This window comes from Marmota monax, unplaced genomic scaffold (genome assembly GCF_021218885.2).
Source record: "Marmota monax isolate L192 unplaced genomic scaffold, Marmota_monax_Labrador192_F-V1.1 WCK01_AAM20220418_F8-fsc00081, whole genome shotgun sequence".
In the NCBI taxonomy this organism is placed as follows: domain Eukaryota; kingdom Metazoa; phylum Chordata; class Mammalia; order Rodentia; family Sciuridae; genus Marmota; species Marmota monax.
The window spans coordinates 6277541-6304516 of NW_026695234.1; the positions used below are offsets into that span (position 1 = coordinate 6277541).

Sequence of the window (26976 nt, forward strand, 5' to 3'; positions counted from 1 at the left end):
TAAGAGTTATTTTTAATTGCCAGATACTCTGAACCAATTTAACACATTTAACAATTTTTCCTCTTTTGTACCCAGGATTCCTTATAACTATTCACCCCACCCAAGAAGGTAAGCGTACATTCAGTTCCACAGAAAAGTAGCAAAATGATAAAAGTATCCAATTTACTTATGATAAGGTAGGAAAAAAAAATCCCTTCTTTTTCCCACTGGAATCCAAAATATGATAAAAGGAGACAGAAAGACATCAGCAAAGTTTGAGTGAAATGGACATTTATATTGAAATATGCACTAAACAGAATGAGTACTAATAGTCAAGGAAACTTTGCCAAAGCAGAGTCACAAGCTCCCCTTGGGGAGGTTCAGTCAGCCAGCAGCAGTGATTCCCCCAAGGAACACCCCAAGGGAGTCTGGGGCTCCTCTCCAAAAAGCCTCCTTTCAAGAAGCGCCCACTCACTGCTCCCACATGGACCCACACAGATTCAGGAGCCTGGACATGCTCCTCCTTTTCAAATAATTTTAGTTTCTTCTTCACTGCAATAAATATAAAATTGGCAATGTTTATACACCACAGCACAGACATTATTTCAGGCTTTAGCATACAACTGTAAACAGTGACTAGGTTAAAAAAAAAAAAAAAAAAAAGGCCAAGAATTTCTTTTTATGTTTTTAAACAAGAGTCAACAATTATTTTCCTTTTTTGTGATACGAGGGATTAAATACAGGGCCTCACGCTTCCTAGGCAAGCATTCCACCACTGAGCTACATACATCCCCAACAGGTTTGTTTTATTTTGAGACAGGGTCTTCCATGCTAAATTGCCTGGGGTGGTCTTGAATTTGGGATCTTCCTGCCTCTGCCTCCTAAGTAGGTAGAATTACAGGCAGGCACCGATTACAATTCTTAAGAACAGACCATGAGCTACTTAAGATTTGTCTTGGCGGATTAAGATTTTTGACAGAAGATTCAAGGTGATGGCCAGATCACTGCCTATGGCAACCTACACTGTGTGGGCAACAAAACAACTTGCACTAGATCGCCCTGAGGCAGTCTACCTTCAACCCAAACACAGACATCTTTAAAGTTCCATCACTGGCTACCAAATAGCAGGAGGGTGGGCAAAGGGATTAAAATTTTCTGGGAAAGGAACAGAACAGTATCTCTACTAGCTGCCTGGAAAGTTGGCCCCTTAAATCATAACAACTAGGACATTTCACGGACAGTGCATTAAATTTATATTTTAAAAAAAGTACAGACTTTGCAGTAAATTCTGTCACTGAAGCAAACTGGGATGTTAATCAAAGTAAAAAAATACATTTTGTCTAGAGCAGTGCAAAGAAATCTTGGCAAGAAATGACAGTGGACTCAACATCTGCACATTAGCAACAGGGCAGAATTTTATTTAAAAGGCTAGTGGTTCAAATACTATTGCTTGAATAGCTCTGGTAGATATAAAATGTACTATCATCTGAGGTTTATACACATAAGCAAAGGAGCTGAGGCCAGCTCACAAAGGGATATTTGATCCTCAGTGACAAGAGAAGCTAAAAGCGCATGCTTGCAGGAATAACCTAAGGGATTTATTTGGACCATATTCCCACCACCTCTGACAGACACAAAAAGACCCAGATAGGAACCTGGCTTTCCACACAAAATTCTGGCTTAATTAACACTCCTTCCTGCAACTATATATCTCATTAAGAATTAAAAAAAAAATCTGACTTGAAAAACTGAAGAGCCTGGGCTACCAAAAATAAAAAGGGAATTTTAATATAGTAAACAAGTTTAGTAAACACCATGTATATTTTCTGTTGTTAATGAAGACATGATACATTCAGAAAACTAATCTTTTTTTAAAGACAAAAAAAAAAAAGAAAAGAAATCCTAGAAAGAGGCTCAACAAGGAAAAAAAACCAGCCCAAGTTCAATCCTTCTCAGTCAGATGTGAGTACTACACAGATCAGTACCTTTCTATGAACACACAAAGCCCTGCCAGTTGCTTTGCAAGCAGCACATAAAATATATACCTTCGTTACTGAGTTTGAATTTAAGCAGAATCATTGCAGAGCATTTTGATGGGTCATATCACTACCCAATCTGGTCCAGTTTAAAATATGTTTGTAGATCCAGTTTGTATGTACTTCATAGGTATATTAAACAATAAACCACCTACTGTTCCATTATTTTCTTAAATGGCAGTTCTTACAGTTCAATCGAACCATTAAGATTATAAACAGCGCTTTTGAAATTCTCAGATAAAGATACATTAATAAGAAACCTGAAAAGTTAAGTGAACCTAGTTTTTTTTTTACTAAACTGCCAGGATAAAGGTAGAAAGCCTATCAGTAGCTTTACTGTTTTCTCACGAAATGTCAAAAGATTTTTTTGACTGATATTAAAAAAAATAAAATATATAGCTGGGGTAAGAGGGTAGTTCAGTGGTAGAGTGCTTGCCTAGCATGTGCAAGGCCCTGGGTTTGATTCCCAGCACTGTAAAAATTAAAAATATACACCACAGAATACTACAAAATTTGAAATGTCAGGCATTATGGAATGAGAAACAGAGTTCTGATTTTTTTTTTCATAAAAGGAAACTGTAATAGGTTTTAATGAAAAAACAAACTAGAACTCTGAATATGGATAACACCACACAGACTCTAGCACAGAACACCACACACAAGAATGAGTTACACATCAGTAATATCATCATGAGAGTAACTGGCTGGGGACTCTGACTTCCAGCAATGGAGCTCCTAGATCAAAATTTGTTAAAAGCTCGTAAGGTCAATAAAGACCAAAAAAATAAAATTAAAAAGGAGAAGGGATGAGGAGATAAAGAGGAGGAAAGGCTGCATGCATGAGTCTATTATAGACATGATATTCAGCAGCATAAAAAATAATACCCTCCAAAAAGCTTGTCAAAGGGGGCAAAACCTATTTTTCACTGTTAAGCATGGGAAAGATAAAGAGTGGTACAAATTCACTTGTAACTATCGCATCTCCCATATTTGAGTAATACACATTTAATATGATGCTATATGTTAAGAAAACACCAAGGACATATATGAGTAAAACAAAATAAAACAAAAGGCTAAATTATGAACCTTAAAAACTGGAAAAAAAAAAACAAAAAACAAAAAACATCTGTTTAAAGCCAAGTAGGTGTGATTCTGATAATTATCATATGACATAATCCTTAGAAAAAGGCCAAGAAAAGAATCTTCATATTATTCAGTACTTGGGCTTGATGATATCCTAGGAAAAACAGTGATAATTCAATGAATGTGTCACACAAACAACTAAAAAGTCGCCTTCTGGTTTCAAATCAATTTAAACAACAATCTTCCTTGGCTAATTTTTCTCCTGTGTCAAACAAAACTTCTATATACAGGACCAGTTTAAATCCCTCCTCCCTTCAAACACTAGATATGAGCATCCAGGAGCATTCTACAATGCAAAGTGCCTTAAGAAAGAGGATTCTGTAGTGCCAGTGATATAACTGATCTGAGGAAGCTGGGATGCTATTAACACTGATGGGAGCCAGTCAGGCAATGGTGGTCTGTTTCTCCTCAGGTGTTTCCTCCAGCAACTGCATGATCAGTTCATGGAGGGGTTTGCAGATCTTTGCATAGCCCCCGCCTGTGAGATGCAGAAAATCAAACATGTCATGGCAGGAGATGGCACCGTCCGAGTGCACGAAGCCCCCATCTGTATCCAAGAGCTGCACATTGGCAAGCTTCGGCAGGGAAACCTTGAGAAGCTGGTTCACCTTGGCATTCTTTTGCCGCAAAGGGTTGGGCTTCTCACCTCGAGGTAATAAACCCTGGGGCAAAACAGAGAAGAACATTAAGTTTGAAGGTTCATGTGTTTTTCTTCACAAGCTTGTGATTTCAGATATTTCTGGAATATTTACTTCATTTGACACTGTAAATAACCTTTGATTTCTAAAACACAAGATTAGTTTTAGTGGAAGCTGACCAGTCCTGCTTAATTTCTTCATTTTTCTTTCCTCCTCCTGTCTCTCAATTCTTGGCTGGTGTTCTTTGGGGAGGCACCCTTAGTCTACTATTATCTCTACTCTAAACACTTCACCCTAAAGCTTCAGAATTACATACTGAACTTCTGGCTACAGAACCAAACCTGGATGCACTTGAGGTACTCCCAACAAGTCCAAAAGCAATTCATCATCTTCCTCTCAACCTATGCTGTTACATTCTATCAAGTGGTCATTCCAACATCCCTGAGTCTCTCATCCCACACACCTTATTTATCACTGTTACTGTGCTGTTGCATCCTAAATATTTCTCTAAACCATCTACTTTGTGTGTGTGTGTGTGTGTGTGTGTGTGTTTTAGTTGTAGATAGACACAATATCTTTATTTAGTTATTTTTATGTGGTACTGAGGATGGAACCAAGTGCCTCACACATGTGAGGCAGGCACTCTACCACTGAGCTACAACCCCAGCCCTAAACCATTTGCTTTTTTTCATCCTGATCATATACACACACTGCTATAGCTCAGGAACTTACCACCTCAATTCATGTAAAAATGAAATGTCCTGACTAGACTTCCTAGCTCCATTGTTGTTTTCCGTTCAATCCTGTCTCCTATAGCTATCAAAAAAATCTAGCTCAAAGCCATACTTATTAATGCCATATGGAAGATACACCATAATACACTAGAAGAGAATTGGAACCAATACAGTCTTGGTGAATCAGAGCCACATAATACCTGGCAGGATAAAACAAGGTGCCCTAAAATGATTTTAACTTGTATTAGTGATCTAATATAATTTTCAGGTAGATAAGAAGTCTGTCAGCCTACTAAAAAAGAAAAATGCCTACTCTTTCTTATATAGAGCACAGTTTTATCATCCCAAACTAGCAGTAGTCTTTACAGAAAACTGATCCCATTACAGAACTATTGTCAGATATCCCCAACCTAACTGGGTGTAGTGGTGCACACCTGTAATCTCAGTGACTCAGGAGGTTAAGGCAGGATTCTGAGTTCAAAGCCAGCCTCAGCAACTTAGTGAGAATCTGTCTCAAAATAAAACATGAAAAGGGCTAGAGATGTGGCTCAGTGGGTAAGTGTCTCTGGGTTCAATCCCTGGTAACAAAAGAAAAAAAAAAATCCCTAATATTTCAGTTGGTTGATACCCAATAGAAGTTACTTTTATTTAAGCAAAAATTTTTCCACTAGCTTCTCTTATAGGGTCTGTATGGTAACAGGTCTTATTTTACAGAAGTATATTTCCTGCAAGTATTTTTTTCATTTGTTTATTTATTTATTTATTTTTGTATGTGGTGCTGAGGATCGAACCCAGGGTCTCGCACGTGCGAGGCGAGTGCTCTACTGTTGAGCCACAACCCCAGCCCCTGCAAGTATTTTTTTTAAAAAACATAGCTGGGAGGCTGAGGTGTGGTTCAGCCGTAAAGCGCTTGCCTTCCACGTGTGAGGCACTGGGTTCGATCCTCAGCACCACATAAAAGTAAATAAACAATAAAAATACTGCGTCCATGTATAATTTAAAAATATTTAAAAAAAACATGCTCAAAATATATACATTTTCATGTCTAAGCTTTTTCAGAAAATGTTAGGGCCAGGAGCACCAATTTATTTTATAAGTTTATAGCTCCAAAGAGCTATAGAGAATTATGACTCATTACCCTGGTCCATTACTGTCTATCCTTATTAAGTATCTCAAAAATTTTACAAAATGAAGTCAAACCCTAGTTTGTATTTCTGTTAAAAGCATAAGGTGTTGTATCTAATAGTTAACAAAGAAGAACACTCTTCAGTGCTGACATGTTAAAGTCTGGGTAGAGATATAATGAACAATAGGAAAGATGACCAGTGAATATCCATCAACTATATATATATATATATATATATATATATATATATATATATATATATATTTAAGTCTCAAGAACAGGGAAACATATTTACTGAGATTTTTTTGCCAAGGATGAGAAAAATTATGCATTTGTATGCCATCTTCCTTAATATCACTATTGAGGGTATTCCATATGATTCCCTCCCCACATTGGTTTTTAACTGCTAAAATATGGTAATGTTAAAGGAAAAAATATATATATTATACTCCTAATCCCTTCACCTTCTAACAAGTGTTAATTTTGTTTCCTTTTAGCCCTTTTCCAACTACATGTTTAAGTAATTCTAAATATAATATACATGTTGTTTAGCATTCCAACTTTTCATCTAAACACACCATAAAATCTGTTTTTACACAGCCCTTATAACTGTAATGTATTTAACACCAACATATTCAATGACTTATGTAATCACATCCCTATACTACTGGCTATTTAGGTTATTCCCAATATTTTAGTATTATCAATAATTAATACTTCTGTATTTTTCAAATTTCAAAATCTGCCTGAAATAAAGAATATTTATGGAAGATTTACCCAGCAACATTCATACAACAATATTTCCTAAGCAACTACTAAATTCTTGTCACTGTAATTTAAAAGTAAACTGTTAACCACAATACAATCCTTTCTGGAATAATACAGGATATATCAACAAGTAAATTATACCATGGAATAAAAAAAAAAGATCTGGCTCTGTAGCATCGATAAATCAAAATCAAGTCTCCCTAGGCCACATGATCTGGCTCTGGCCTCTTCCTCCTGACAATTAGAGCCTCAAACTTTATATATCCTCCTATGTTTACCCAACAAATACATACAGGTACAAGCCTTTGATCATTTTCTTCTTTTTTCTCTGTAATGCTTCCAAAGTTCTTCCTTCCCCATTTGGAGAACAATGAATTCTTTAAAACTAAACTCTAATATGGTAATGTTTGTCTAAAACATCCTCTGTTCTTTCCTCACTGCCATTAGTATACAGTAGAGTAATTCTCTATATTGCTGTCTCCATCTACTAGACTGTGAACTCCCTCAGAGGGATGATGCCTTATTCATTTTTGTGTGCTCCAGACCTAGGATAGTGCCTTGTATACAATGATCCTTATGTCTGTTGAACAAATGGCTACCTTCTTAACATTATCTCATTAAAGAACTAAATATGTATCAGAGTTTACTAAAATGTACATTTCAAATATGGCTAAAAAATATCTATATCTAGGCTTTTACACTAAGAAATATAGCTGTTTATCTTTAAGACTATGAAGAATTAGCTTTAACTTTACAAATGATAACACTTTCTGCTTAAGTAAGATTATGAAGTATCTCTTTTCCTCGACAGAAATTTCTGATGTTTTAGAGAATTCAGATATTCTAATACATATAACACCTCTAACATACTAACAGCAGATCAAACAACAAAGCTAACCTAAAACTAGGTTTATTAAAAAGAGACACAGGACTCAAACAAATCTCTATGTACAATTTTTTATCAATAAAGGTAACAAAGAAAAAGGCTACATGAGGCAACAAAGGATTTCCATATGTCTGAACAAAGATAAGCAGATAAAACAACCCTATAGTTGGTATAGGGAATGCTGAGACTAATAACAGTAGGAGATACATCAGAGAATAAAATAGGTCAAGTAGTAGTACCTTAAACTTTCACCTAAAGATTCTCCAGATTCATCAGCCACAGTATTTTTAAAAAGATTCCTCAGCAAAACTAAAGTATCAAATTCTCCACTCAGCAAAGATTACATACCAATACGATGATTTTGGCCTGTGGCTGCCTTGTGTTGATAAGCTGTACGATGGCCTCAATCCCGCCTGCTACCTCTTCAGCTGTATTTTCATGGTTGTTTGTTCCTACCCAGACAACAATGACCTGGAAGGACGGAAGAAGGGGGGGAAGGCGGGGAAGGAGGGGAGGGGATAAATACCCAGAAATAAAGGAATGTCTAATATTTAGATGAAAATCTGATTTCAACAAAGAAAGAAATATGAACTTCTCAGATGATGCTGGGTAACTTCAACTAGGCAGCTATCTTAAAACATTGATTTATACCTCATATCCTGCATCAGGATAAATTCCAAGCAGAGTAATATTTAATTGGCAAAACTACACTAGAAGGAAAAGAGAAAATTCTATTATTATAGAGTAGGAAGCTAATCTCTCTAGATTTTGAGAGATTAGCTTCCTACTCTATAATAATAAGATTTATGGAAAACTCAACTATATTAAAATAAAATCTAGGGGCTAGGGTTGTAGCTCAGTGGTGGAACAGCTGCCTAGCATGTGTGAGGCACTGGGTACGATTCTCAGCATTGCATATAAACAAAAAAGTCTACTGAAAACTAAAAAATGTTTTAAAAATATAAATAGGGCTGGGGTTATGGCTCAATGGTAGAGCCTTGCCTAGCATGCGTGAGGTACTGGGTTCAATCCCTAGCACCACATAAAAATAAACAAATAAAGTAAAGGTATTGTATTCATCTACAACTAAAAAAAAAATATTAAAAAAAAAAAAGAGAGAGAAGGAAATGTCTAAAAAATACCAATCAATCAATCAATCAAACCTAGGCAGCCACAGTGGAACATGCCTGTTAATCCTAGTGACTCAGAAGGCTGAGGTAGGATTGCAAAATCAAGGCCAGCCTGTACAACTTAGACTCTGTCACAAACAAACAAATAAATGGGATGTGGATATAGCTAAGAAGTAGAGCATTCCTGGGTTAAATCCCCAGGATCCCCAGTAAAATCTGAGAAATATGGGGGGAAAAATGTAATTCACATCTCCCCGATTAGGAGCATCTCATATAACAACAGAAACTCTGAAGGGATTATAATGTGTATAAATACAAAGGTGAACTCAAGGAAAAGAGTCACTAGAGTGGAAGCTGGCTAATGTTCCAAAAAGCTTTCCTCTTTAAAATAAATAATTTTACAAATTGGGTGTGGTGACACACAACTGTAATACCAGTGGCTTGGGAAGCTAAGGCAAGAGGAACACAAGTTCAAAGCCAGCCCCAGCAACTGAGTGAGGCCCTAAGAAACTTACTGAACCCTGTCTCAAAATAAAAATTAAAAAGGGGCTTGGCAGTGTCTCAGGGGTTGAGTGCCCCTGGATACTGGGGGGGTGGGGTGGGTGGGGAGGTATCATTCTACAAAGTGGCTGTCACTTAAGAGACATACATCTAATGATATGGCCCAACAAAACAACTTTCTGCTCCGTCCCAAAAGAGACACACGAGGGTTAGGGATGTAGCTCAGTGGCAGAGCACTTGCCTAGCATGAGGGAAGCCCCTGGGTTCAAACTCTGCACTGCAAATGGGAAGAAGGAAAAAAAAAAGAGGTGCATGGATACTTTCAATGAAATCAACATTTATCAGCTCAGCTTTGGGGTTTTTCTTTTTTTGCAGCACATAGACTCAGGATGTTTATAAGGTGATAAGTAAACAGATCCACATTACTTCCCGAAGTAAATCATGGCTCTGTTCCCATGGCCCACCTAAGAGCAGTTTCCCCCTCATACTGCCCCAGGTCCATCACTCCACAGAAAAGCATATATTGTTAGCACTAAATCTTTTCTTACAACTGAAGAAAATATATATTTTTTAATTTTAATATTTATTTTTTTAGTTTTCGGCAGACACAACATCCTTGTTTGTATGTGGTGCTGAGGATCGAACCCGGGCCGCATGCATGCCAGGCGAGCGCACTACCGCTTGAGCCACATCCCCAGCCCATGAAGAAAATAATTTTAACAATTTCTTTTTCTTTACTGGGAGGAGGGGGTACTGAGAATTGAACCCAGAGCACTTTACCACTGAGGTACATACCTAGCCCTTTCTATTTCTTATTTACAGACAGGGTTTCGCTAAGTTGTTGAGGAGGCCTCAAACTTGCCATCTTCCCTGCCTCAGCCTCCCAAATCACTGGGATCATAAGTGTGCACCACCACACCCAGCTAGTTTTAACAATTTCAAATATAACCCAGGCAAACAATATGTAAAACATGAAGCAAAGAAGAATATTAAAGCAATGTGTTGTTTTTAACTACAATTTCAGATAATTTAACAACTTAATTTGACAAAGACTTAAAATTAATGATATTCTTTTAAAAGTAAGTTTCATTTCACCTTAGGTTTAATGTTCTCCAGTTCTCCATTCTTTAATCTCCACAAAACGTGTCTTGTTGTATCTCCCCCAATTCCAAAATTAAGTGCATGAAGTGGGGAAAAAAGCTCTCGCCATATCTAAAGAGAAAACTTGGGTTAGTAAAGCTAAAATTAATGGAAAATGAAATTCTTCAATTGCAATGGGGGTAAAGCCTCTAAAATAGACAATTTCCATTATCTCTACTCAAACATACTGCAAAGGGGATGTGAGGGTGATCTGGCTAAAACATCCGTGATCGCCAGGCTTGACTCAACTGATCTGGCTGGCTAGATGGGTGTTCCCTTCCTCCTTCACCTCTCCATGTGCTTCTCTCCTGAAGCTTTGTGCTCAGACAAAGAGGATTACCTTCCTGTTAAAGGATGACCATTCTTCAGTCAAGGGTATACAAGTAGCTGTGCTCCCCTGCTAGAACCTCCAAACAAGCTCTCAAACACACTGCAAATGATGTGCCATTCACTGTTTAAACAGCTTTGAAGATGCCATTGTGTTGTAACAAATTCTTAATGCAGCACTGAGCTCAAGAACTCAGTCACAACTCAATTTGATGATCCTTAAAAGATCCCAACATTTTAAAATTAAGCTACCAATTCAATAAACTCTCCTTTTCAATTATTCAACTATGTTTTTAAAATTGGGTGAAGCAGAAACACATGAGCCAAAAAAAATAAAAATCAATGTCTTCTTTTAAATTTCCCTCAGAAAAATGCCCAACCCCCCAAAAAGATTTGGAATAGCTCATTACAAAAATAAATAAGACAGCTTTGAGTTGTTATTGTCTCTATTTTCTTCAGGGCCAGCCTTAAACAAACTTAATTCTTTCCTAGCAACACTTGTCTCCCAAATATTAGTATCTGAGCAACAGACAGGCCAGACAGTTTTGGTGAGCCAGTCAGGAGAAATGTGCCCTCTGGTGGCCCTCCCAGTTTGTATGGAAAGGAGCAATAATCACATGTAAAGGCAACTTGCTGCACATGGTGAGCCAAACCAGCAGCCTGGACTTTAGGGAATGATCCAGGAATAAATAAGTCATCTTTTCATCTTGGGGATTCTCCCTTCTTTTCTGCTCAAAGTGATAAGGTACTTATAAATAACTTGGTGGTGGAAGTAAACAGTCCTTGGTCTTTGGAGAACCTTATAAGGTCCTCCAGCCAGGCACGTCATACCAGGGAGCACAATTAAGATCTTTAATCTTCACTGTTTGGGGCTATAGCTTAATAGCCATTTGGACATTGCTCGGGCAGTTTTGGGATACCAACTGATGTGAATAAGATTCAGAGAATTAGGGGAAAAAAGGAAATCCCTGCATCTCCTTCAGGGAAAAATTCATTTGGAGAGAACTCTTTTGGTAGTTTTTTCTATAGTAAAGACTCTAGGAAGAGAAGTAAATTAATGATTCAGAAAGGAAAGAAAGACATTATTACCTGGTAGTAATCCTTGGGAAAAGTAAAAAACAGAAATTGGTCTTCTAAATGCGTTAAATCCACATCAGTTGGTGTAGAGACATGGTACTATACTAGGTCCCATATATTTAAATTAAAAAATAAATAAACATAACATCAAACTACTTGGAAGTCAGAACAAAAAACAGTTTACAAACAATGCTGTTTTTGTTTTTGTTTTTTTTAAATCATGTTTGGTGGCACCAAGAATTCCATCAGGTAGGTCTGATTTCCCTTATACTTTGAACTAGAGCTTCTCTAAAAGTTATGAATAAATCTATATGGTCAGATCACAATGAAAGTCTGTTGGTAACTAACAGATACATACTAGTAGCCATGAACCACCCTCTCCCCACTTTTACCTCATATTGTTGCATTAACTGTACCATGGAGTCTCCCACAAATAGTACATCGGGCTCTTTGTCTTTGCAGTCCAGGACAAATCTATTGTGCTGGTGTGAAGAAAAAAGAAAAAATCAGAAACTGGCATTTATTTCCCTGAGATTTCTTGGCCTAGAAGGAACAACCAGTTATTGTTAAAACATTTCTCTTTGGCTTGGGGGGGTATAGTTCTGTAGTACAGAGCATACTTAGCCTGTGCAAGGCCATGGGTACCAAAAAAAATAAGCAAAAAACCAAACTCAAAAAACAAACACCTTTTTGGTCTATCCTTAAAGTTATTCTTATTTTGTGATCAACCAACTCTCTTCCTCCCTTGCCATATATTGATCACTTCAGTATGATCAAGAAAACCCGAATTCTACTGAAACCAGAAAAGAAAATTACATTTCATGTTTTTTTAAAATTTATTTATCTTTTCCTCATACATTCTTTATATATACCTATATACATACTGGGGATTAAACCCAGGGGCTCTCTCCCACTGAACACCAACTGGTGTGGATTTCAAGCATCCTTAGCCCTTTTTATTTTTTGAGACAGGACCTCAACTAAGTTGCTAAGGCTAGCCTCGAACTTGCAATCCTCCTGCCTAAGCATCCCAAGTCCATAGAATCACAGGTAAGTGCCACTGCACCCAGCTTCCTCAAACTTTTATTAAAAAATTTTCCAGGTTTGGGCTGGGGCTGTAGCTCAGTGGCAGAACGCTTGCCTTCCAAGTGTGAGGCACTGGGTTCAATGCTTAGCACCACATAAAAATAAAATAAAGGCATGCTGTCCATCTTCAACTACAAAAAAATAAAAAATAAAAATAATTCCCAGATTTGCCAGGCACAGTGGCGCACACCTGTAATCCCAGTGGCTCAGGAGGCTGAGGCAGGAGGACTGCAAGTTCAAAGCCAGCCTCAGTAAAAGCAAGGCACTGAGCAACTCAGTGAGACCCTATCTCTAAATAAAATACAAAACAGGGCTGGGGATGTGGCTCAGTGGTTGAGTGCCCTGAGTTCAATACTTGGTATTGCCCCCCCATCCCCACCCCACCAAAAAAATTCCCAGATTCATCTCTATGTATGCATATATGTTTGCTGAACAATTTAAAAGGGTAAGTTGCAAATATGATTCTTTGTCCCCTAAATATTTTTGCACACATCTACTAAAAGGACATTCTTCTATGAAACCATCAACTACTTTCATACTAAAAATGAACAATAATCCCATAACATCAATATTCGATCCATTTTCAATCTTTCCAATTGCTCCAAGAGCTAAACTGTTTCTATCCTTTTTTTTAATTTTTTTTTTTTTAGTTGTAGATGAATACATAGTATCTTTATTTTTATGTGGCGCTGAGGATCCAACTCAGTGCCTCCCATGTGGGAGGCAAACGCTTTACCACTGAGCTGTGGCCCCAGTCCTCCTCCTTCCTTTTTTAGAGACAGAATCTCAGGCTGGGATATAGATCAGTGGTAGAGAATTTGCCTATCATGTGCAAGGCCCTGCCTGAGTTTACTCCCTTGTGTGTGCATGCACATATGCACACACATGGGACAGAGTCTGGCCTAAGTTGCCAAACAGTTCCGAATTCCTAGTCATGAGTGATCTCTTGCCTTAGCCTCCTGAGTAGTTTGAGATACAAGCATGTGCCAACACTTAGCTAAGACACTTTTAAAAATGAATTTTACCCATCATGCTAAAAGACAAAATTTTAAATTTTATATTCATCCCAGAAACAAATTTGCAGGATGCTTTAAGCTAGTTCCTCAGGAAGGTATGAACACTGTTTCTTTATTTTCCAACTCTACATTCTACTGTTTCCCTTAGGAATTCAGATAGAATTGCTATTTAATGTATTTCTGGTGACAACAGCAATGCAGATGACACAGTGGAATGAATAAAATGAAAGTAATGAAAATACTTCCAGAAATAATTTGACAGTTTTGATTAAAACAGTTCTTCTCATGGTGACAGAATCAAGGATAGCCAGCTTGCCTGCCTATCTTTCTCCCTCCCTCCCTCTTTTTTTTTTTTTTGTATAAGAGACTGAATTCCTGGGGTGCTTTGTCACTGAGCTATATCTCCAACCCCTTTCATTTCAAAAGTTTTTTTTGGTATCACAGACTGAACCCAGGGGCACTTCACACTGGAGCTACAACTCCTCTCCTCCTTTTTTAAGACAGGGTTTAAGTTGCTTAGGGCCTTGAACTTGATTCCTCCTGCCTCAGTCTCCCAAATCACTAGGATTACAGGCACACCACCATGGCAGGCTCTAGGCCTCTTTTAAATTTTTTAAAATTTTGAGACAAAGTCTTGTTAAATTACCCACGCTGGCCTCAAACTTAAAATCCTCCTGGCCTCAGCCTCTTGACTAGCTGGGATCGTGGGTATGAGCCAGCCCAGCATAACTTTTTTCTTGCTTCCATGTTTTGTGCAATAAACTTTTTTTTTTAATTACTATTTTTTCCAGAGGTATTTTCAAATTGAAAGGTGAAGATAAAACAAGAATAAACCAGGGAGCTGGGAGCACAACTTAGTGGAAGAATACACGACTGGCATGCACAAGGGCTTGTGTTTGATTTACAGCACTAAAAAAACCCAAACAACAACAACAACAAAAAAAACCTTAGCTATTTCAAGTGTCAACTCTCAACTGCATGCACCAATTATCACTTTCAATATCAACAAGACAGCTCATGTTTATAGAGTAACAGAATTTAAGCATTGCTGTTCTAAAGATTCCAGCACTTCACATTTCAAGTACAGAGGCAGAGCTGTGAGTGGTGGTGCACACCAGCAACTTGGGAGGCTAAAGCAGGAGGATTGCAAGTTAGAGGCAGCTTTAGCAACTTAGCAAGTCCCTGTCTCAAAATTTCAAAAAAATAAAGCAAAAACTGGGGATGCAGCCCAGTGTGGTCAAGTACACCTGGATTCAATCCCAGTATCAAATAAAATAAACCAATAAAGTATAGAAGTAGTTGTATTAAGTTTGAAAAAAATAGAAAAGACTAATCCAAAACTATTATCATTTTAGGATATTTTCTTCTCATCACTTTTTTCACATGATCCTATCTATCTTCTACTCCCCCCCACCTTTTGTTTTGTTTTTAAACACAGTTAATCATCACAAACACCTCTCTCCTGGCACAATGGGTTTGGGGGTCAGGGGCAAAAGAACTATACTCAAATTCTATCTTGTTTATTTTCTAGTCCCGTGACATTAAAGCGAGTGTATAATCTGAGTCTTGGTTTTCACAGCTGGTGATAATTCTCTTTTTGGAGTTTAGAAGATCATTCTATGAAAAGGGCTCAGCTATTGTATGGCATACAATATGTAGTCAATAAGCGACAACTATTAGAACTGTACTCAACATCATATTACATGCATTTTTCTATGTAGTTTTTATGATTTTTATAATATTTTTAATGGCCACATCATCTTCTTTGAATGCATCCACTGCTGTTCCAAAGGTTCTGATACTTTACATTTTCTTTTACAGTACAAAAATAGTTGTAATAAGCTTGGAAAAATAGCAACATGTTCAATATCATTTCCCTCAAGAATTAACTCATCTTTCTGGGACTGAGATATGGAATAAGCAACAAATGTCTTCATCTGAACCCTACAGATTTTTCACCCAGGAAATCCTGAATTCAACAAGAAACCCATTCTCCTGAATAATGATGTGGATGGGGAAGTGAGCATACAGAGATCTTGTCTTCTCACAGAAGCTCAGGGCTTGATTGTGTTTTGTACAGGACTAAGGACAGTGTGAACAGTAGCCAGTTCCTTTCTATTTCCCCACTATTTGTCAACCTAAAGCCTATTCTTTTTCTTTCTAGGGAGACAAACTTCCATATTGATGTGACTGAAGTCCCTCTGGGGCCCTTCACAATAACCGGGTATCCCTTCAGAGTGATGTTGACATTTTCTGGAACGTCAACAGCCTGACTACCAAGAACAATCTTCATTTTCACAGTAGATGCAGTACAGAGCTCCAAATTTATAACAAATGAGCTATATAACAATCTATACTGGCTAGTGATGTATTAGAATTATTCTTATTGTACTTTCACTTGAACTGATTATTAGCTCTCCTACACCACTCCTTTCTTTTTCCATTTCAGGAAACAAAAGTTAAATACTTCATGTCATGACTTTTGAGGTACTTACATTCTAATACTTTGAGGATATTTTTATTGATAATGTAACCAAAGAGATCAATGCTTTATTTGCAATATTTACTACAAATATTTTCCTCAGTCTACTGCTGAGCCTTATTTTTCAAGTTAATAGGCTCCCCCCATTTCTTTTTTTGATACTAGGAAATTAACCCAGGAGGGCTTAACCTCTGTCAAGTTAATAGGTTTTGCAATGATTTCTATTAAGTTTGCCTATAGTAGGGTCTATATATAACCTTTTTTTAAAAAGCTGATTAAGGAAAATATAAAATGTTCACAAAGTTAAGAGAATAATACAAGGAACTGCCATGTATCCATCATGAGCTATAGCAATAACATAACTTTCTTTGGGTGAGTTGGGGTACCAGGGATTGAATTCAGGGGCACTCAATCACTGAGCCACATCCCCAGTCCTATTTTTTATTTTATTTAGAGACATCTCACTGAGTTGCTTAGCACCTCGCTTTTGTTGAGGCTGGCTTTGAACTGAATCCTCTTGCCTCAGCCTCCGGAGCTGCTGGGATTACAGGCATGTGCCACTGTGCCCTGCTACAATAATATAACTTATGGCAACATTTTTCTTCTTCTTTTTGCAGTAAGAGAGATTGAATCCAAGGGCACTTAACCACTGAGACACATCCCCAGCCCTTTTTTTAGATTTTATTTAGAGAAAGGATCTCACTGAGTTACTTAGGGCCTCACTAAATTGCCAAGGTTGGCTATGAACTTGCAATCCTCCTGCCTCCACACCCCATGTCAACAGGATTACTGAGGTGTGCTACCACACCTAGCCCCTGGCAACTATTATTTCAGTCATACCCGCAACTACTATCCCACCCTATCCCCGGATTATTTTGAAGCAAACCAAGGATAAATAATTCCAGGTATAAATATTTCAGTATGTAAATCTTTAAAAAGACTTTAAAAACTATAACCACAATAAAATTTTACTCCAAAAACATAAAACAGTAGTTCGTAAACAGCAATAAATAGCCAGGGTCCAAATTCCACATTTCAATTTTTGTTTGATTTTTTTTTTTTAAATAAATCAGGATGTTAATAAATTCCTTTTAACCTACAGGTTGCCCACCCTTCTGCTACAATCTCCTAAATTTACTTTTTGAAAAATATATTGACATATAAATTTTATTGATTGCATTCCCATAGTGAGAATAAATATCTTCATCAGTCTTTGGATTCAATCTCTCCTACTGCAAAAAGAAGAAGAAAAATGTTGCCATAAGTACTGGCGATTGAATCCAGGGGCACTTAACCACTGCGCCACATCCCCACCTCTTTCTTTTTATTTTGAGACAGGGTCTCATTAAGTTGTATAGGACCTTGCTAAATTGCTGAGACTAGCCTCAAACTTGTGGTCCTCCTGCCTTAGCCTCCTTAGTCACTGGAATTACAGGTGTACACACCACACCTGGTAAGGATTAGATATTTTGGCAATATAGTAGGTACTCTATATTATCAAGTTCTGCTCTACAGATTCAACCAACCTGATCAAAACTACTGTCAACTTTTTCCTTTTCATTCCATAAATAACAGAGTATAACAACTACTTATAGGGCACTTACATTGTATTCAAGTAATCCTGAAATGATTTAAAGTACACAGGGAAATGTGCATAGGGTTGTATCCAAATACTATACCATCTTATGTAATAAGTTGAGCCATCTGTGGATTTTGGTATGGGGAGAGATTTCCCTGGAACCAATCCTCCATGAATACTGAAGGACAACAGTCCATAGGTATTTCATGGGTATTATATCTCATGCTTGTTTAATCATAATTGTTTTATATTTTCCTTTTTAAAAAATACTTTACTTTGAAATAATTTTAGGTCTACAGAAGAGATGCCAAAGTTAGAGTATTCCCATATACCATTTCCTCACAGCTTCCTCCAATGTTAACATCTTACGTAAACATAAACAATGTTAACATCTTACATTAGTTTTTATCAAAACTAATATCAATAAATACTATCAACTAAACTAGATTTTTTATTCAGGTTTTTTTTCCTCCTCAGTACTGGGGATCGAACCCAGTGGCACTCTACTGCAGAGCTATATCCCCAACCCTTTTTTTATTTGGAGAAAGGGTTTTGTTAAATTGCTGAGGCTGGCCTCAAATTTATACAACTATCTCCAAAGTTGCTAGGATTATAGGTGGTGCACAGGTGTGCATCCAACTCATTCAGCTCTTACCTGATTTTCTACTAATGCCCTTTTTCTGTTCCTGGAACCAGTTCAGGATACCATGTCGAATTTAGTCCTCATATCTCCTTAAGCTCTTCTAATTTGAGACAGTGTTCTGATCTTGTCTTTTGTAACTGACACTTTTGATAAGTAGTGGTCAGGTATTTTGTAAAATGTCCTCAATCTGGGTTTGACTTCCACAGAGGTGATACATCCTTTTTGATATGTAGGGTACATGACCTTAATATGACTTATTACTAGTGATGTTAACAGAGGCACTGGGTTCAGTTCTCAGCACCACATATGAATAAATAAAGACCCATCAACAAATACACACACACACACACACACACACACGTATATGTAAATGGACTTAACGCTCTAGCTGCTGGAGAAAGGGATATCAAAAAATAATGGTCACACGTTAAAACTATCAAAGTAATTTCAGGGGAGACCCTCTGAGACTAGGCAAATACTACACACTTCTCCTTAAAGTGTATCCACCAATTTTAATATTGATCAGTGGAGCCTGCCTATGGATATTATAATATGCGAGTCCACAGATGATTTTATTTTCCCTCCTTCCTTCTACATTCATTAAAATTCTAGCTGTCCACCACTGTGCACACTTGAAACCACTATGACTCAGGATGCTGAGGCAGGAGGATCCCAAGGTTGAGGCCACCATGAGCAACTTAGTGAGATGTCTTGAAATGAAAAATAAAAAGATTGGGGATATAGCTCGGTGGTAGAGCAATCTAGGGTTCAATCCCTAGTATCAGGAGAAACACACAGTACACACACAAAACCCACTCTAGTGAAACAAATGGAGAATTAAAAAAAAAAATTTTTAATATATATATTTTTAGTTGTAGATGAACATATGGTATCTTTATTTATTTTTATGTGGTGCTGAGGATCGCACTCAGTGCCTCACACATGCGAGGCAAGTGCTTTTCCACCGAGCTACAGCCTCAGCCCCACAATTAGAGAAATTTGAATATGGTTTGTAGATTAGGTAATAATATTCTATCAATGTTAAATTTCTAATTTTAATTAGTTATGTTTAAAAAAAAAAAAAAAGAGTCCTCAGGGGCTGTGGCTGAGGCTCAGGGGTAGCGCACTTGCCTGGCATGTGTGAGGCACTGGGTTTGATTCTCAGCACTACATATAAATAAATAAAATAAAGGTCTAACAACTTAAAAAAAAAAGTTATTTGAAAGAAAAAAAAAGTCCTCATTCTTAACAAATATTCTGAAATATTTAGGGAAAAACAAGAATAGAGAGCAAACTTACCCTCAAATGGTTCAGGAAAATTAGTATGTTCGAATATACAAATAGATTCAGAGAGAATTAGGCAGATATGGCAAAATGTTAATGATTCCTAAATCTAGGTAAAGGATATAGGACATTCTTTCTAAAATTTTTGCAATATGTGTTTAATTTCAAGACTTCTTTAAAAAAAAGTTTTTAAGACATTACTATCTTTTTTAAAAAATTTTTATTATTGTTCAAAACATTACATAGCTCTTGACATATCATATTTCATACATTTGATTCAAGTGAGTCTTTTTTTTTTTTTTTTTGACATTACTATCTTTTAAGACTAACATAGGACAACCACCAAGCTATCAAAACATTCCTCAGCTCCAATGACAGACTAGTGATCGGGAACATTTCTAACACTAGATTTTTTATTCATAGGTATACTTATACATTGCAGCTTTGGTCAAAAGACTCCCCCAAAATTGAAGAGACTTGTCCCATGTGAATAATAGATATGCACTTCCTTTTTACCTGAGACATCCATCTGTCATCTCCTTGAATATCTTCTGCTGCATGTGGAATTGCTGCTGGGTTTGAGTCTCCTTGGCTCATTCTATACCTGAGAAAAAATGTCTATGTCATGTTCATTTATTAAAAAGAATGCTTGTTACCACTTAAATATTACATGACAGATTTTAAATAATTTGTTTCATAATGGGTTTTGGCCTAGAAATTAAACTGGGATTTATTTTCAATAGTTATAGCAATTATTAGAGTCCACTAATTACTAAATATCACAAAACAACTCTATTACAGATATGATAAAACCAATCATAACCTGAAACTAATTTTGAACAATTTTTTACTAGTTATTTTTATTTTTTTTTTACATGTCTTCACTAAAAACATTTTAGTGATGATGAGCTCAAATATGGACCTAATGGGTAGGAAGGAGGAATAAGTAAAATTCAGAAAAAATTAGAAATCCTAATCTTCTACAAAGACAAATAGGAATCCAGATCATTTTCAACCAGTTCTGGAGAATACATACTAGAAACAGACTTCATATGCGAAGACAACAAAAAAAAGAAAAATCCACGTTTTTTATGACTTATACACAAAAAGGAAGCCATCCTCAAACTAGAGTCAGGCTCTCTCTAAATGAAAACTGATATAGTAAATAAAAATATAAATTCATTTCAAACACACATACTTGTGCACATTTGAGCATGCACATAAATACACACAAAAAGTACCTAAAACACCACATAGGGAATTGCCAAGGGAGTTCTTTCTTTGTTTTTGGTGCTGGGGATCAAACCTGGGGCCTCAGGAATGTCTACCATTAAGCTACACCCAAAAAAGTAATAGTTTTTTAGACTCTCAAAGTAGCAAGCTAGGAACACAAAAGCATACCTTCTCATTAAAAATACATTATAGAAGCAAATAATAGTATTATTAATTATAAAATTAGCTCAGTTCTAAATGATACTACTGAAAAAAAAATTAGGGTGAGGGCCAAGTTCCTATCTGAATGAAACTATAAAATATCCACATCATAGGGGTATGTTTCTTTATATTACTGTAAAGAAATGTAAATGTATGTTGGAATATACAAATAGATTCAGAGAGAATTAGAAAATGGTTGCTCTCTACCCAATTCTCACAATAGCACTATAAAATGAAGAAAGCAAGCGTCATCAGAGAATTCAGATAATCTGTGTGGTGAATTACTGAGAAAGATTTGCACTTAGGTTTGCCTGATATCCATGTAGCATCTGACTTACTGAAGATAAATCAGTTTATGCTAACTCCTTATATGAAGACTTTTATGTAACCACTCAAGAGACATGCAACACAGAATTAAAATCATCAATGGAGTCTGGCATGGTAGCAAACACCTGGGATCTCAGGTACTGGGGTAGGGGTGCTGAGGAAGGAAGTTTGCAAGTTCAAGGCCCACTTATCAAGACTTTGCTTCAAAATAGAATTGAAAAAGGGCTGGGGATGTGTCCCAGTGGTAAAACATTTGCCTAGCATGTTCAAGGCCATGAGTTCAATTGCCAGTACCATCATCACCAGAACTACAACAAAAACATCAACAGAATAAAGGAAAAATAAAAATTAAAGGGTCAAAAGACTGTCACATATTAAGTTTGTAAAATTTGTGCGTTTTACTTTTGTTTTTAAATCAACAAAATGTTCTATATAGAATTTTTAGTGCCAGACACTGTGATACACACTTGTAATCACTGCTACTCAGAAGGCTAAAGCAGGAAAATTCTAAGTTCAAGGCCAGCCTTGGCAATTTAGCAAGACCCTGCCTCAAAATAGAAAAGAAAGGAGATGGTGGGGTCGAGGTGGTGGATGCCTGTAATCCCAGCGGCTCGGGAGGCTGAGACAGGAGGATCAAGTTCAAAGCCAGCCTCAGCCAGCGAGGCTCAAAGCAACTCAGTGAGACCCTGTCTCTAAATAAAATACATAATAGGGCTGGGGCTATGCCTCATTGGTGAAGTGCCCCTGAGTTCGATCCCCGGTAACCCCCCCCACTCCCCCCAAAAAAGCTCTTACTAGTCTTAAGACAGATGGCAATGCCCCTTCTCCATCTTCAAACTTTGATATCTACATATGTAAAAAAAATATAACAACATACAATTCCATTTTAAAAATCAACTATTCAGGGTTGGAGTTTGTAGTCAGTGATAGAATGCTTGCCTAATTAGCATGGTGTTCAATCCCTGGTACTGGGGAAAAAAACACAAAGAAAGGGGCTGGGGATGTGGCTCAAGTGGTAGCGCGCTCGCCTGGCATGTGTGCGGCCCGGGTTCGATCCTCAGCACCACATACAAACAAAGATGTTGTGTCCGCCGAGAACTAAAACTGAAAAATAAATATTAAAAAATTCTCTCTCTCTCTAAAAAAAAAAAACCAAAGAAAAAGAAATAGTTCAAAGAAATGAGTATGTTTATAAAGTATAGAGAAACTGGGGAAAAAAAAACACAGACATAAACAGCTGTCTTAAAGTATTTAAAGATTATTAGGAAAGTATACTAAGTTTATTTTGCATGACTCAAAACAGAAAGAATGCCAGTATATACAGTGAGATTTGGCAGGGGGGAGGTTAAATATAGGGCCTAGTGCATTCTAAGTATGTGCTTTACCACTCAGTTACACTCCCACCATAGTGAAATAAATTTCTAATAAATAAAGAGTACAGACTAAAATGATTTGTCTCATAAAGTAGATTTGTCTCAATGGAGATACAAAGAAAAACTAAGTCAATATGTAACAGTAAAGCATCAAGTGAACATATGAGTAAAGGTTGATCCAGATTAGTGGGGTCCAAACCTTCTTCAATGTTTTAGAATCTTTTTGAAATGCACTCCAGTATACTTGTGTATAAATTAAATATTTGAATTACTGTGTAAAATATAAGTTAAATTATTAGTAAAGTTTATTTTTTCCCTTTTTAAAGTTAAAAGAAGTTTTTAAGTTTTTTTCTTATGTTTTCATCTTATGTATCACAAAGGGTGAACATCCTTTCAAGACCAATGGTCAACATAAACATCTCTTAGATTTAGGGTTCAGTTTACCAATGTAGATTTTTTAATTTATCCAACAGGTAAACAACTAATCTAAAATAATTAAGCTGGGCATAGTGACACACACCTGTAATCCCAACTACTCAGAACGCTGAGGCAGGAGGATCACAAATTCAAAAACAGCCTGGGTTAAAATTAAAAAATAAAAATAAAAAGGGCTGAGGATGTCACTCAGTATACAAGTCCTGGGTTCAATCCCCAGTACCACAAAATTAATTAATAATTAAACTTATTATCTATAGAACCCTGTGCTAGGAGCTTTACTTCAATAAAATTGAAGCTCAGAGAAATATAAGAAACCTCCATGATAGCTGGGATTTGAAATCATAGTAATACATAGATTAACTATCCCTCATCCAAAATGTTTAGAACCAGAAGTGTTTTGGATTTTAGACTTTGCAATATTGGTACATCCACAAATGAGATATCTTGGGGATGGCACCCAAAGGTAAACATAAAATTCACTTATATATCACAGGCTGGAGTCGTGGCTCAGTGGTAGAGCACTTGCCTGGAATGTGTGAGGCCCTGGGTTCGATCGGCAGCACCGCATCTAAATGAATATAAATCCATTGACAAATAAAAAATATTTTTTAAAAAATTAACTTATATATCATATACATCTTATATGCATAGCCTGAAGATAATTCTGTGTTATTTTTAGTTGCCTGCATTTGACTGTGATCCATCACATGGTGTCAGGTGTGGAATTTTCCACTTGTGGAAAATTCATGTCAGTGTGCTCAAAAAGTTCAGATTTTGGAGCATTTCACATTTTCAGATTAAGGATGCTCAACCTATTACTATTGAACAAACCCCAAAGTATATTATCCTTGAGCAAAGGATGTTACATTCTGTACCGAAAAGACAATATGAAACAGAGACAAATTTTAATTTACCAAGTTTTTCTGCTTATTTTTTATCATCACTACCCAAATTTAATGGTATTCTGATACTGAGAAATACTTCCACCTGAACTTCCTTACTGACAAAATGAAAAAGGCATGTGGAAAGAGAAACTGAGGGGGAAAAAAAAGTCACTTGTCTAAAGCTAAAAGGCAGCTATAATGGAAAGAAGACTAAAAAACACCCAATTAGGTAGTTCTTTTTCCCTTTTTAATTACGAATACAGGATCATCCTTCCTCTTCGCAGAGGGCAAAGTATTTGGGCAAAAATTTGTTTCTGTGTGCCTTCAGAGACTTGGATTTTGTACTATTTTTGTCCAATCAAAAATCCCAACAATACAAAGTAGCTTTCACAGTTTCACTGATGCCTATGCTTGGTAACATTTTAAACACCCTAAATACCAGAAGACAAAAACTAAGCCTGAAACAAGATCTTGGGTTCCATCCCCAGCGTGGGGCGCATACATACATACATACACACACACACACACACACACCCCTGACCCATAAACCCAAGTGATTTACTCTTTAAGAATCGGGTGAAAAAGCCTGGCGTGGTGGCACACACCTGTTATCCCAGCCGCTCAGGAGGCTGAAAGAGGAGAATCAGTAGTTCAAAGCCAGCTTCAGCAACCACAAGGAACTAAGCAACTCAATGAGACCATGTCTCTAAATAAAATACAAAATAGGGCTGGGGATGTGGCTCAGTGGTTGAGTGCCCCCAAGTTCAATCCCCCATACCAAAAAAAAAAAAAAAAAGAATCAGGTAAGAGATGAACAACCTAGAGGGTTATGCATTTGGAGGATTCAAATGTGGGAGACAGTTAAAATTGTTGAATTTTTTACAACAAAAAAATGAAGAATGTGTCAGGAGCTATGCAGAAGAAGCCTGTGTTATATCACATAAAAAAAAATGTGAGTAACTAGGTTTTCTACCTCAGTGACAGATTTGCGTAGTATGTGCAAAGCCCAGGATTCAATCCCCAGCACTGCAAAAACAAACAAAAAAAGTAACAGGGAAGGATTTGACTTCCATCTCATTTTACTGATTCATAAGCAAGTCATAAACTTGAGATCACAAACAGAATCATTTAGAAAAAGCTAGCAGAATGGATTTAATAGATAAGAGCAAAGTTTTGTTAATTTATTACAACAGGCTATATTCCAGAAAATCCTTAATTGCCTATCAAAATGAATTTTCTGAGAAGGTGAGGAGCAAGCAACTAGCACAATTTTGCTACATTTTAAATCTTCTTTACTTAATGTAGCCTATGACAATACAAAACAAAACTAGAATTTCCAGATGCATATAGCAGGATACTGCAGAAACCAGTTCCAACAAAGAAGTGTAAATGTTCAAGCTGAACTGGATGATTCTTTAAAAGTTTGAACTGTGAAACAGATGGAAGGAGAAAGTTTAAATAAGAATTAAAAGATGTAGAATGTTTCCACTCAGTCCTAAGATTCTTCATTTTGTTTCATAGGGAGCTGGCAGGCTTATTCTAAAGAAGAAGACAAGCCTCATCCAGAATACCCTGCCTCAGTGGTGGTGGGTGGGTCCCTGGGTTCCAGCACATCCATAATTTATCACATGCCCTAGCCAACAAATTAATGCACAATGATTCCATCCCCTGCTCTCCCACAAGGAGGCAACCTTTATGTCAGAACAATGTGCCCAGGAGAAGAACCTAAAGATACAAGGCATATCCAAGGCAAAGACAAGCCTCCCTATTTTTTCTTTCTTCTTTTGCCACACCTTTACCTCTCTCCCCAATTTAAAGCTGTACAAAATGAGGTCCCCAGGCCCTAGGGTCCAGGCGGTTCTTCCTTTCTCCATGGGCAGGCTCTACAAAGAAGCCAAAGCTTGTATTGAGTTTTCTTAAGGTTTGCATATAAATAACGAAAAGCCAGCGCTGGCCTGGGAGCTATGGAAAGCAGAATAATGAGTCACCCCGCAACGACTCAATCAAACCTGTAGACCACAATGCCCCCGGATCTGGTAAATGGACGGGGACTGGGGAAGGGGGACCACCCCAAAAAAACCTATCCACTGACAGGTTTAACTAGCTGGTTGGAGAATGGCAAATCACCAATCTCTCTGAGCCTCATCTCTAAAAAGAGGTGCTGGACTGGATAGCCTTCCAAGAAACAATTTGAGTCATGACATGGATCTTTAGAATACGGTACAGGAGGCAACTGAGAAGTTTCCAAAGAGGCGGCATTTTTCAACAAAAGGGGGAGGGAAAAGTGCTTGGTAAAAACACACACATTTGGGCCTCCAACTAGAGGCCGGCGGAGAGAGCAGGGTCAGAGGTTCAAGCCCAGGGATGGAGGGAAAAGGCAACAGCGACGCTGGAGGCTGGGTGTGTACGTATAGGAGGGAACGATCGGATGGGGGAGCCGGGGGTGCAGGAAGGCCTACTCCAGAGGTGGGCAGGGCGCCGCGCCCCGCCACGCTACACCTCCACGAGAATGGCAGGGTGGAGGCGCCGGCCAGCGGCTGAGGAAAGTCGACAGGTTTAGGGATGGGGTACCGGGAAAGAGGCTCACAGGCGGAAGGCGGGCTCCACACATCTCGCCAGCCGAGAAGGCGGGCGCTAGGCCCCCCAAGGGCTGGCTGGGGTGATGGCGCGGGGGAGGGGCCGGCCAGGGTGGGGGAGGGGAGGTCGCGGGCCTCTCACAATAACACCTCGCGGCGCGTTCCAACCCCCACCCTTCGGCCACGGGTTCCGGCAACCGTGGATGCACTCACTCAGGTAGAGGGTCCGTGCGGGCCCCAAGCGGCTGCGGCGTCGGCTGGTGGCGCGTCTGTCGCTCGCTCAGTCCCGGCGGCCCGAGTCCGGCGCGTCCCTCCTCGGGCCCCAGCACCAGCAGCAGCGCCTCCACTTCCGGTTCCCCTGCCACTCAG

General features: G+C 37.8%; 1 protein-coding gene and 1 pseudogene across 1 annotated transcript; both read right to left on the reverse strand.

Annotated features, from left to right (window-relative positions):
• Positions 1–253: 253 nt before the first annotated feature.
• On the reverse strand, positions 254–26976 carry Pafah1b2 (platelet activating factor acetylhydrolase 1b catalytic subunit 2). The gene is made up of 6 exons (XM_046438675.2): positions 26821–26976; positions 20092–20179; positions 11878–11967; positions 10037–10153; positions 7659–7781; positions 254–3820 (listed from the first exon to the last, which is right to left on the reverse strand). Exons 2-6 carry the CDS (start codon positions 20170–20172, stop codon positions 3542–3544), a joined length of 690 nt encoding a protein of 229 aa, XP_046294631.1. The 5' UTR covers positions 20173–20179; positions 26821–26976; the 3' UTR covers positions 254–3541.
• Positions 11974–20085, reverse strand: LOC131423947 (large ribosomal subunit protein uL6-like; annotated as a pseudogene).

What these genes read in the sequence shown, in the direction of transcription:
- Pafah1b2 (XM_046438675.2), bottom strand. Translation starts at nt 20,172, where the DNA reads ATGAGCCAAGGAGACTCAAACCCAGCAGCAATTCCACATGCAGCAGAA. An exon ending in ATGACAGATGGATGTCTCAG is followed by an intron (nt 11,968 to 20,091) that starts GTAAAAAGGAAG and finishes TCTTCACACCAG; the next exon opens with CACAATAGATTTGTCCTGGA. An exon ending in AGGCCAAAATCATCGTATTG is followed by an intron (nt 3,821 to 7,658) that starts GTATGTAATCTT and finishes GTTTTGCCCCAG; the next exon opens with GGTTTATTACCTCGAGGTGA.